This window comes from Daktulosphaira vitifoliae, unplaced genomic scaffold (assembly GCF_025091365.1).
Source record: "Daktulosphaira vitifoliae isolate Bord-2020 unplaced genomic scaffold, ASM2509136v1 Scaffold_4, whole genome shotgun sequence".
In the NCBI taxonomy this organism is placed as follows: domain Eukaryota; kingdom Metazoa; phylum Arthropoda; class Insecta; order Hemiptera; family Phylloxeridae; genus Daktulosphaira; species Daktulosphaira vitifoliae.
In genome coordinates this window covers 28,496,220-28,508,409 of record NW_026099575.1, presented here as the reverse complement: position 1 = coordinate 28,508,409, position 12,190 = coordinate 28,496,220, and the positions used below count along the sequence as shown (strand labels likewise).

Genomic DNA, 12,190 nt, shown 5'->3' with positions numbered 1-12,190 from the left:
GACATTTTTAAATACGCGAAAAAAACTTTATCCATAAAATTAACTCGTAGTTATTCAACACGTGACAAAACGTCGCTTTCTATTCAAACTATTCTAAATTAAAAATTCTTAAAAACCTATTCATGGAATCTATCAGATTTTGAATTAAGACATAGAATCACTGTAGTAATTGAAATGTATGTGTTTAATCGATCTTTAAATGGGACTAACAATAAGTGCATAAGATGAATAACAATTGTTAGTATATCAATGATACACTTGATGTTTAAAAGCATGCACTAATAAAAACGGCCATAAAACATAATGATAATAATAGCGTATAAACGTTTCGTACATAACAACAGGTTGTTGCAACTACTGCAGAAGATTTATCGCGATTGTTGTCTTTTCGGTGCGAGGAAATAGCTTACAGTTGTTAGATGAGTTACGCGGTGGCAATTCGGGGTGACATCCCTCTTATGCACAGTTATTGTAAGGTAGACCGGTTTTATTGCATTGTAAGGGATTGGGTCTTTAAAAAGCGTCATTGGTATCATTTGTCAACAGTTATTCTTAAAACGATATCATGTCACACTGGTGGCGTTTAATTGAAATTAAATAAAATGGGTACATGACCTGCCTCGGAGACAAAATTTCACTAAATGCAATCAATCACTTTGTCATGTAAATACCACTTGTGCAAAATGCTTTGTTCTAATAGTATGAAGATTGAAAATAAATTTCTTCTAAAAGTACTAAAATTCGTTGAAATATTCGATAATCTTTTTTGGGCTAACTATTAAAATAATCAGAACCATTAACATCAATATCAGGATTTATTTTTAAATAATTTTAATTGTTTTTTTATTGAATATTACGTAAAATTACGATTTATTATTTTAGATTTTAATATTTTTTGACTTTTTAACTATTATTACTATATGCAAGCGTAACGATTTTGAGCATTTCAATTGTTTATAGACAATTTGAGTTATAGTTACAAGTACTATAGATAAATATCAATTTAATATTATACTTTAATCATAATTCAGGTAATTTTTAAATAAAAATAAACCTCCTTCACTTTAAAATACTGTTTTAATTCATTGTAGCTATAAAGTCAAGTCAAATATGTTTTTATTTGTTGTCATTATGCATAATTAATTTTAACAAAAAAAAAATAAATAATTAATTAATAGAATCAGGAATTTTTTATATAATTTGATTTACTTAGTAATAAAAATATTTTATCTTATCAAGTATTATGTGAAAAAAAAATTAAAAAAAGATTTCAACCTTAGTGACTTTGAACTATTGAAATAGTAAACATAATATGTTTATTAAACATTTATTCTGACAAGTTTATCATTTCAATACTAAAAGGAAGTTTTGCAATATAACTTGTTTATTTTTAAATTATTCTAGTACGTAATTGAAAAAAATAATAATTGTTTTTTGGCAGTCTACTTAACATTTTATTATCGTTTCATTACAATAGATCAAATAGTACCTGTACACAAAACTATTTTCAATATGTGTGTTTATTAAAAATCAAAGAGTGTTTCCATCAATTACATGGTTTTTTGTTTTGGTAAAAGTGCGCATAGACACGCAAATGAGTTCTGAAAACGTTTAACTGTATAATTGTTTTCAATTTCGAGGCATTGAGAAATGAGTTTCTTTTTTCGGTTTAAAAAAAACAATTATTTAAAGAAAGCAAATCGTATGCACGTATAGGAACTGTCGTGTATAAGTGTTGTTTTCCTAGGGACCATAAACAGACTGCATTTAGGGTTACGGCAAACCATTAATACCCCAAAACCACCGTTAAGTTGAATGGATATTTACAGTCGTCATCCTTTGTACCGTAATACTCGACACATTGTACGATTAATTAAAAAATAATCGTTTAATGTGTATTGATAGTGTGATAATATTCAATTTTTAATTTTCAACCATGCACTCGATGTATGGAATAAAATGACTGAATAACTATACAGAATAACTCGTTTATTTGTATTTACTGTACTATTTTGATGGTTTGAAAATAAACAATAAAATACTGTTTAAAAATCGTTACTTTGAAAATTAAACACTCAAAGAGGCTTCAATGTAAAGCAAAACAATTGCGTCAATCGGAGCGAATCGTTTCATATGGAAAAGGGTGCCGCTTCATGGTAATAATAAGTATAGTATTTCGTTGTTAATGACTCATCAATGGCTTTGCGAGGGTGACATCAATAATTAGCCGCGCTAATCAACCATACCGAATTGTAATAAACAAAACACATACAGCGACCACTATAGAAAAAAACCAATAAAAATTGAATTGATTCTCTTTTATTTTCTCGGAGAGGGAGACGCGCGTTTCCGGCTAAATGACCAGATGCATATCACATGCTGCTTCTGTCTTTACCGATAAATTTCTCAACGACCTAATAAAACAGTCGTAAACATCGAGGTCACCGTTTCTTCGCGGTCTGTTTGCAATATATAATACACGTTTACAACGTACAGACTCGTACGCCCCCAACGCGTTAACTATGATAACTATAACTGAAATACAATCCACCAGCAGTTTTAGATGTCGTTTACGTTGTTTTATATTACTTTTAAGTAAAACGCATCAGCTGATTAAGTTGAAAAATAATTTTGGCGCTCAATCAAATGTTTACATTACAAGTGCGTAATAGTTACATGTTATTAAAAAAAAAAAACAATCGCTAATCCTCAAAATAGTCCAGCGAACGGAGTAAAAACAAAAAACGACAAGAAAGAGTGAAAAAATCCAAAATGGTCCCTGTGTGTGTTGTTTGCCCGTTGCAAATATTCATCCATCTTTTATGTATTTGACAGCCCTTCAACGATGCAGGCGGCCGCGGGAGGTGGGGTGTGTGCCAATACCGGAGCCCGGTGTCATTAGTCAATGCGCGCACATAGTATGTGTACTGTTCACAGAACTTGAGTGACAATCCGCCCTTCCCTCCGGCGGCCACGGTAGTAGCGAGAAAATTTAAAACCCCAACCGCGTACACCACCACCACCACCACCACCACCACTACAATACACTATTTCCACTACTACAACACGCATTGTTTTCTTTTTCACCCTACCGCCGCCAACACTTTTACAACATTCGGAATGAAAACGAAAGGAATTCTCTTAACAGTCAAAGGGTCTTTCTTTTTTTCGTTTTTTTTTTTTTGACTAATGATGGTACCGCCAAATTATTGGCATGTTTCAACTCCAACTCGTTTTGGTTGAACAATTTTTCTCGTAATAACAATCAAGTCTATGAGGTAAACCTCGACGACTTCAGTGGTACGTTGTAGTCAGATAAAACTCTCTGATCTTCCATGATATTATACAATCGGACGTGCTATTATAGAATTCGACGATAGTAAATGAAACATTGTGCCGCGTATAGATTAAAATACCCACTAACGATTTAACAACCCTCACATCGCATAATAATACACACTTTCAGCCATACCGCATAGATTAACTGATATAGTAAAAATTTTCATATTTACATCATTTACAACGTCGCGTGCGAACATTTATTACGGTGTCTATATGAACGCCGTCGAATTGCTGCGGGGTGTGCAATAGTAGTCAGATCCATTGACGACACAATGTACCTCGATTTCAATTGAAACCCCTACAATTGTGGTTTGGCAGAATAAAACAGAAGCAATCTCCTCTCTCCCGTCGTCGGTCAGTGCGAGTCTGGCACTTTTAAGATAAAATTAATCGGCGATTCAATAACTTGGCATTTGCGGAGACTTAAACGGGCGTGACTAATTTTGTTAGTATTTTTCGACAAGAACCTCTCAGCTTTTACAAATATCCCATCAGTATGATATTTAGTTACAATGTATGGTTCCAATGTGTGTTATAGTTTATATTTATTTATTCGACTGAATTTTTTAGTGTTATTCTATAGTTTAAATATCCGAATTTAGATTAACAAAATAAATTCTGTTAGCGAATTATTATCGACTTAATTTTGGAAATCCCGATCAAATTTACTTTGGGATTTCGATGAGAAAATGTCTATTGGCTATTAATAGTTTTGTTTACATAAAATAACGATTTATAATGATTCGAGTCATACGTGTGTGCGGCCGATTTAAGATCATCAGTCATTGTTATTCGGCAGCATAGTTGTATTAATATTGTGTTATTATATTATTTTATTTGCTCAGGGTGCTCAAAAAACAAGGGGCAGCTGATTCGCGACGCACGGTGGGATGCATACACTACAACGAAGAGGTATACACACCATAACCCTGCGACCCGGTCACGGTGTTTCCGCGGGAATGATCTGACGTGTCGTACAGAAAGCCATTAAGAAGATAACGTTCTGCGCGGCCCTCTTGTATTACTGTTTTTGCAGTCACCGTAAATGATGCCACCGTTTATTGTTCTCAAATGTAAACACGATGTAATGAAATTATTTTAAATAGTCAATAATCTTATTTCAATGAAAAGTAAATTATTTAATGTTTTATTTTTTATTTATTTATTTATTTTTTGATGAACCATGTTTGATTATTTAAAGATAAAAACTCGGTTAAATTGTTTTAAGTTAATTTTGTTAATCAATATTATTGTGTATCTGATAAACAAAAATAATTAAATTTAAATATTGAAGATTTTAGCACATACTGTTCTTGAAATAGATTTCATCACAATTATAAAGTTACTGGTCTACTTAATATTAAACCAGAAGTACTTTTGGTATTGTTTCCAACAAGTACTATGATGATGTAATCATCGTTTTTTTTAGTGATTTAACTAGTGTACCTTAAATATGTTCATTAGAAGAATACTATGTTATCGAAAAAATATTGTTTTTGTCAGTTTTAGTTACGTTAGTATCTTAGACAATTTATGTATTTCCACTATATTTGCCATGGCGTGTGAAGACGATGATGACACTGCGGTATTCGGCCATCACACAGTGACCCACATGTTTTGCAATAGGAACGCCCTTATAGAAGTTTTAGTAATGAAACTACAGTAAAGGTTTACAGTCCTTCTTAACAGTTTTTCAATTATGCATAATCTTAAACAATTATTCTGAATGTAGCTGTTATTAGTTATAACATCACTAAAATAAGTTTCACTAATGAAATGTTCCAAGTTTCCGATAAATAAATATTATATCCTCTCTGTTTATAACCAACTATACCTATAATTTTATTTAAATAAGGCGGTAATCAATCATTATTAAAACGATATATTTTCATAATAAATTCAATAATGAACTTTACGAAACAACTATTCAGATTTTTTCGATACAATACAAAAGTTCCTATAAATTTTTTTTTCCAACGAAGCATACATTTTGAAAGTAGCTCGATAACATAGCAGCCACGGGATATTGGATCATTTTGTACGAGCCACTGTAGAGCAGCTGCTGATTGAGTATATGGTCACGCAACAGCGGGAGAGTATAACATGGTATTCTCTATATACGCGATATTGACGGTACACGACAAAGGCAGAGAGATATTAAAAACAGCGAAATCAAACGTCGTCAGTGAATGATTCATTTATAAAACATTTTATTACATATAAAATTACAAAACACACTCACGCATAATAATATAATATATAAACATCTGAAGTTTTAATACAATAAATAAAATAATTTTGATTATTCCAGAAAACGGCAAAATACACTTACGGTGTAAACGTTAAATGTTATGTACATTGATGTTGTTCGTGATGCCTTCAAAGCGACGTCCGCTGGGTGGTCCGTGTGAAAGGGTATTGTTGAAATCTCAAAATATTTTCTCCAGGATATGACAAACGACCATCATACATCCCAAATATCATTAGCGAACAAATTGACTAGATATTTTAGCACCGCACAGTTTTGTGTGTTTTATACATTGAGTACAAGTGTTAATAGCCATGCGCATGTAGCTGCGGTGGACAGTAGTCGGACACCTAAAATAAACATAGAAAACTCTACAGAATGTACCACAGTAATTTAAATTGAATACTAAAAACAGAATGTAGTATTTCTTGATAACTTAGACCACATTGATGTAATTGTAAAATTATAAGGATATAATATTATAAATGAAAATGTGCAAATAAATAATTGTTTACGTTAAATTCGCTTTATTAATATTTATTTTCAAATGAATAACTTACTGGAGAATCAAACGAGTGATGATGATTTGTTGGAAGTCTATGGAAATCCGAATGATTAAACTGAAAAATAATAACTATATTTATTTCTATTATAAATTTTAATCTGAACCTAATGACGTTGAAATACTCACATTGTTTGTATCATTATAAAAGTTTTGATGAAATTGAGCAGTAGCTACCGGGGACCATTGATGCTTGGCTATCCCGTAAGAGTCGTGAGATGCTGGTGCTAATAGATCAAAGTCTCTATAAGTACCCGAATAAGGGTCTTCGTGTTTAGCTGGTTGTATTTCAGGATAATCGGCTGTGTATGCGTCTCCTGACACGATGTGTTTTAGTGGTGGGTAGCCCGTGGTAGACGTTTCACTTCCATAACCATCCACGTATCCAGTAAGATCTGTTTGCGGTGGCTGATCTTTATGAGATTTCTTATCCTTCATTCTCCTATTCTGAAACCATATCTTAATTTGTCGTTCAGTCAGATTCAACTCGGCTGACATCTGCTGACGTTTGCTCCGCACTATATACTTGGAGGTTTGAAATACGGTCTCGAGTACTGCCGTTTGGTACTTGGAATAGGTCTGTCGTGATCTCTTACCTATAAAAGTTATAAGCTTTTAATTGAGTTTGGTGGCCGGCTGATTTAACTTACCTTTAGCATCCACTGGCGATTCGGCATCGTCCACAGGACGTTGTAGCATTTGATCCCAACCATGATACATCGAAGCGGACATTATGTCGTAACTGATCGGGTCCCAAAAACCGACTAACCTATAAATCAGTAAAGCACATCTATGGTGACCCTCTACCATGGGTCCAGCGGATAAAATAGCATATTATATCTATACACATGCAATGCATAGGGAAATCTATGCGTCGGAAGGGGGGAAAACACAATGAACCCACGAAACAGAAGTCATGTCTCTCCTTTTGTCACCGGCAATGTACCACCCTCCTCAAGCCATGTGTCCCCCGTTAAACGCTCGTGGCTCTCACTGTGTGTTTGCTATTTATCAGCCAACACTACTACTACTATCGACTCCTAGTGGGATATAGACAAGGGAGAGTGCGAATTTTCTAGCTTGGGTAAATACACTTTGAGGGTGATTCATATGTGTACGTTTTTGTAATTTTTTGAACGTCCATATTGCACGATTTAACACGCGTCGAGTAGCCGATATAAATCGATTCTCCACAAACAAAGTCAAAAATATTTTTAACTTAGGTTGAGGAAATATAATAATTAGCAAAATATGATCACTAATTTTTAATTAATTGTTCAGTTTGAATAATAACTGTTTTTTATTATTTATAATAATATTTATTTTTGATTGAAATTTCTTACACTACTCATTGAAATAACTGAGTACACAATAAGACAGTTTACACTTCTTTAAATTAATAATTCGCTATTGCATTTCATGCCACTAAAAACAGTTTTGTTAAACGATCATAGAATACACTTATGAGAACTCATAAATCTTTATTCCCTACGTATCTGTTTGAATAGAAAACCCGCTTATACGTTATAAACAGTTATATATAATTAAATAACAAGCTATTAAAATTAATAATGTATAAAAATAAGTTAATTTGTTTTAAGTTGTTATTTGAATTATACTCATTCAAATAGTTGTAAAAAAATTTTGTTAAAGCAGTATATGATTTTTAATAACGATGTATTCAATTAAACAATCTCTTTAAATAAAATGTTTATTTATAAAAAAAAAAATCAAAATTATACTTTTATGTAAACGTGTACATCATTTAATTCTATCTTTGAAATTAAATCACATGTTTTTGTTTCGACTTTAATGAAATAGTAATAAGACCGTAATAACTGATACATGTCACGGAGTGTATATGGGCCATAAATGGGAATTAGTATAGGGTCGATTTCAGTTACGTCTTCACCCTAGACATTAACATATTTGTTAATGATTTTCTTTAAAGAGGTTTAGATTAATACTTGAAGTTGATTTTTTATTGATTTCCTCGTCTATAATGGTGTTGCGTCAGGTCGACAGGTGTAAAAATCTTGTCTAATTACGCTTAAGTAGAGTCAATCTCAGACAGTTGGGATAGAAGCTAAGGAGATGATGATCACTTGAAATTGGTGCCTTTGTTTTTAAAACTGTATGAAATATTCAGTATTCGAGTTCAGATAACGTTTTACGTTGACATTTGATAAAGAGCATAAACTAAACCAAACATTATTTTTATAAAAATGTTCGAATCAAAATGATTATATTTTTATGACCAAATTGTTTATGGTTTATCAAGTATTGCAATTTTGCCTGTATCTAGTTGATGTTGGTGCGGCTCATATATAAGAAGTTAATCCGAAATTATATAAAAAAATATCTGAACAATATTACTTTAAATACTAAACAATAATCATGAAATTTAAAACGCATTGCTGTTTGTTTTCTACAAAGAAGTTTCGTTTTTTATACGTCTTTGTAATCTTCGAGACTTTGATTATTATAATAATCATAATTTTATTTGACATTATAATTCCAAATAAAATTTGAGTTTTGTAGTATTATCATTTTTGTGATATAATTATGATTATAAACTAATTTTATAATAACTGTACTGTAATGTATTTTTCATTTTTTAGAAAAATCAACAAATAAATATTAGTTTTCTTTTTTAAATGAATGTAGTTCTTTATCAGATTAATTACATAAATACCTTTAATTGATATTGAATATTTTTAACATTTATACTATGAAAATATATTTTCATGGTCGATAACAATAACAGATTTTGTAAATTTTTTTTAAATGGTAGTAAGGTGTGAAAAATGAATAAAAAGAAGTAATTTTATTTCATAAATTATACTTAATTCAAAATTAATAATTTTAATATTACGATTGTTTTTGTGTTATCTTTTATGATTTAACATTCGGACTTACGGTGATGTAATCTTTCCAGCGTTCATTATTTCATTACAATAACGAATATAATGTCATGTAGTGTTCTTTAATAATCGTATAAAACGATTGATGTTTGATTTATACGTCGAGGCTATTGCGTTGACTACATAATATATTCACATTTCCAAATTCAACGGATTTGCGAGTTCGGTGAAATCAATCGGAGTCTAATAGCCCGTTAAGTCCACCACACCATATGCGGTGTAGATTATGTTATTCAAAATGAAACAGAGCGCAAAAACCTTAATGTCGCACATGGCGTGTGTCGCCGTCGGAGTACATGTATTACCCAGCTCTACACAAACGGTGTGTGCGACTTGCCCGGGTCAAGTATTATACAGTTTTTGGATTTTCGATGAAAAAAAAAAAATTGCGCCAAATATTTCCCTACAAAAACTTCGATCGGTAAAAAAAACACACAATTACCATTGTGACTGCAACAGTAAAGGCGGCGGTCGGATTTAGCAAACGAACAATCAATTTATCATCGAACGTGCAACGTTGTATGTGTCGGTTGGACTAGTTTTCAATAATATGGTCCACCGTATCTAAATTGCGTTCGTCGGAGGAATAAACCATTATCGTTGCAAATAGAATTCATCCCTAGTGTTATACTGAACTATTTAAAAAAAGGAAATCGTTGTAAAAAGTGAAAAAAAAAAACTACTGCGGTAGCTAAATAGTTTGGTATCTAGCCCGGATCTGACCTATGTAGACCGACTTCACTGCGGGCGGTTCATCATTTGTGCATTATTTGCGTTGTAATACAAAAGGTTGCCGGACGTTTCCGAAAACCACAGTAGCCCATACGTATTCTTCTGTTAAATATTTTTGTGTCTAATATGATTCTATTTCATTTTCTTCCCATTTACCCAGTAGTCGGCAACAACAAAAAAAAAAAAAACCAATGCACTTCCATTAACACAGTCAAACTAAGCACTACATCTTACTAAAATGATAGCTGGCCATACCGCACCTTTAAATAAAAAACGCAAAATTTTGTGTAAATAATTTAGAGAAGAAGGAATTTTCGGGCGACCAGAATTTTGTAAAATGTCTATATTTAAAAACTTGTCTTGGTCTAGACCGATTTAATTAATGTTCACAATTTAGATGATCCTGACACTTAATATCGTCATTAATTTGAAAATGTTTTTTTTATATTGAGTATTGATTGTTAATTTACACACAAAATGATCTGAATCATACTATATTTATATTATTAATAAAAATTATTATGATATTTCTGTAAAACTTTTTGAAAAAAAAAAAACATAACTTGATGGAATAATGATGGGTAGTATTCTTAATAAATCATACGATATAATAATAATGATTATAATATGTAATAATAAAAATTATACTTAAATAATATTTATACTGTATCATTGTATAAATCGTAGTTATCACTAAGGTACTTTAGATTAAGTTACTTAAATTAAATCTTACTCATATATTCGATTTTTAGAAAAATTTTATGAACAAAAATTATTTCACCGCAATGTATTAGAATGACAATAAAACCAGCACATGTCGTGACAAAGTTATTTCTATAATAAAATTTATTTAAATAAAAAATATGTTTATTATTAATTTATTTAACACTTGTCGTATATAGTATAATAATATATTTTAAAATGATCCAACGATGCTCTTATCGTTTAGTTTTTTTAATACACCTCATTTTGACATTGAATATTATCTATTATTTTTAAAGAAATGTATGAAAAATATTATATAAACCAGAATGAATGTCTTAATTACGTATTTCTAACCACTGCAAACGGTTTTTTTTTTAATGGCACATTCAATTATGTTATATAGAGCACTACGGTAGTTGGGGATAACTGTCAAGATGTATATTATAATACAATTCGCACAGTTGTACGACCAATCGCATAAAAATCGTCCATCAATCACTGGTCACCGCCCCGAAAATGTCGAGGTTTTTGTACTACATTACATGAGAGAGTTGACGAAAAATATAAAAGGGTGACAATAATTATTACCCCTCCATTAATTCTATTTAATATATTTTACAATTTTTTTATAGGTTCACTCCTCTGGACTATAGTATGAGCTACAATATAGAATGCTTAATTTATACGACTATGTACCATTGTGTGACATGATTTTTTAAACATCAGACAAATCGCTAGTAAAACCAAGCGTATACAATAGTGTACATTTATAACATAAATACTATACATCATTATCAAAGAGCCCGCTCTTTAATGATCCTTAATGGAAAGTCTAATTAATTTGTCAAAACGCCAAACGTCTAACGCATTCTTACAACTAATGTAATGAAAACGGAAGTATAACCGTTTCCATAGTCAATATAATATAAATACGGAGATTACATTTAAATTATGTAAATAGCGTTCAGTAAAATAATATTTCACAGTGTTTTGTATTATTTTATTAATATATGAGTTGTATCTTATGATATATTTATATATATATATATATATATATATACCTAATGACGTTGAAATACTCACATTGTTTGTATCATTATAAAAGTTTTGATGAAATTGAGCAGTAGCTACCGGGGACCATTGATGCTTGGCTATCCCGTAAGAGTCGTGAGATGCTGGTGCTAATAGATCAAAGTCTCTATAAGTACCCGAATAAGGGTCTTCGTGTTTAGCTGGTTGTATTTCAGGATAATCGGCTGTGTATGCGTCTCCTGACACGATGTGTTTTAGTGGTGGGTAGCCCGTGGTAGATGTTTCACTTCCATAACCATCCACGTATCCAGTAAGATCTGTTTGCGGTGGCTGATCTTTATGAGATTTCTTATCCTTCATTCTCCTATTCTGAAACCATATCTTAATTTGTCGTTCAGTCAGATTCAACTCGGCTGACATCNTTATAATTTTTTTTGGTTACCTTTAGTTATTACCTTCTTGAATTATTAGAATCTTAATAATTTTTAAGTCCATCCCATATTTGTAAGTGTGTCAATTTTGTTTTTTTAAATGAGAACACATATATTTTATATGGAATTAAAATTTTTAATATTAAGGATGAACTCAAAAAGTATTACATAGTAATAATTAATTAAGCAATAATATAAGAATAATATACAACTA

General features: G+C 31.2%; 1 protein-coding gene across 3 annotated transcripts; it reads right to left on the bottom strand.

Annotated features, from left to right (window-relative positions):
* Window positions 1-5,532: 5,532 nt before the first annotated feature.
* Window positions 5,533-11,960, bottom strand: LOC126904616 (segmentation protein fushi tarazu-like). 3 transcript variants are annotated; one of them, XM_050683784.1, is made up of 4 exons: window positions 6,803-7,349; window positions 6,282-6,748; window positions 6,151-6,224; window positions 5,533-5,940 (listed from the first exon to the last, which is right to left on the bottom strand). In XM_050683784.1, exons 1-4 carry the CDS (start codon window positions 6,960-6,962, stop codon window positions 5,826-5,828), a joined length of 816 nt encoding a protein of 271 aa, XP_050539741.1. In that variant the 5' UTR covers window positions 6,963-7,349; the 3' UTR covers window positions 5,533-5,825. The 3 variants fall into 3 exon arrangements, with proteins under 3 accessions (XP_050539741.1, XP_050539742.1, XP_050539743.1); XM_050683785.1 differs by having other exon boundaries at window positions 6,151-6,210; window positions 6,803-6,916; XM_050683786.1 differs by lacking the exons at window positions 6,282-6,748; window positions 6,803-7,349 and adding an exon at window positions 11,597-11,960 and having other exon boundaries at window positions 6,151-6,210.
* Window positions 11,961-12,190: the final 230 nt, after the last annotated feature.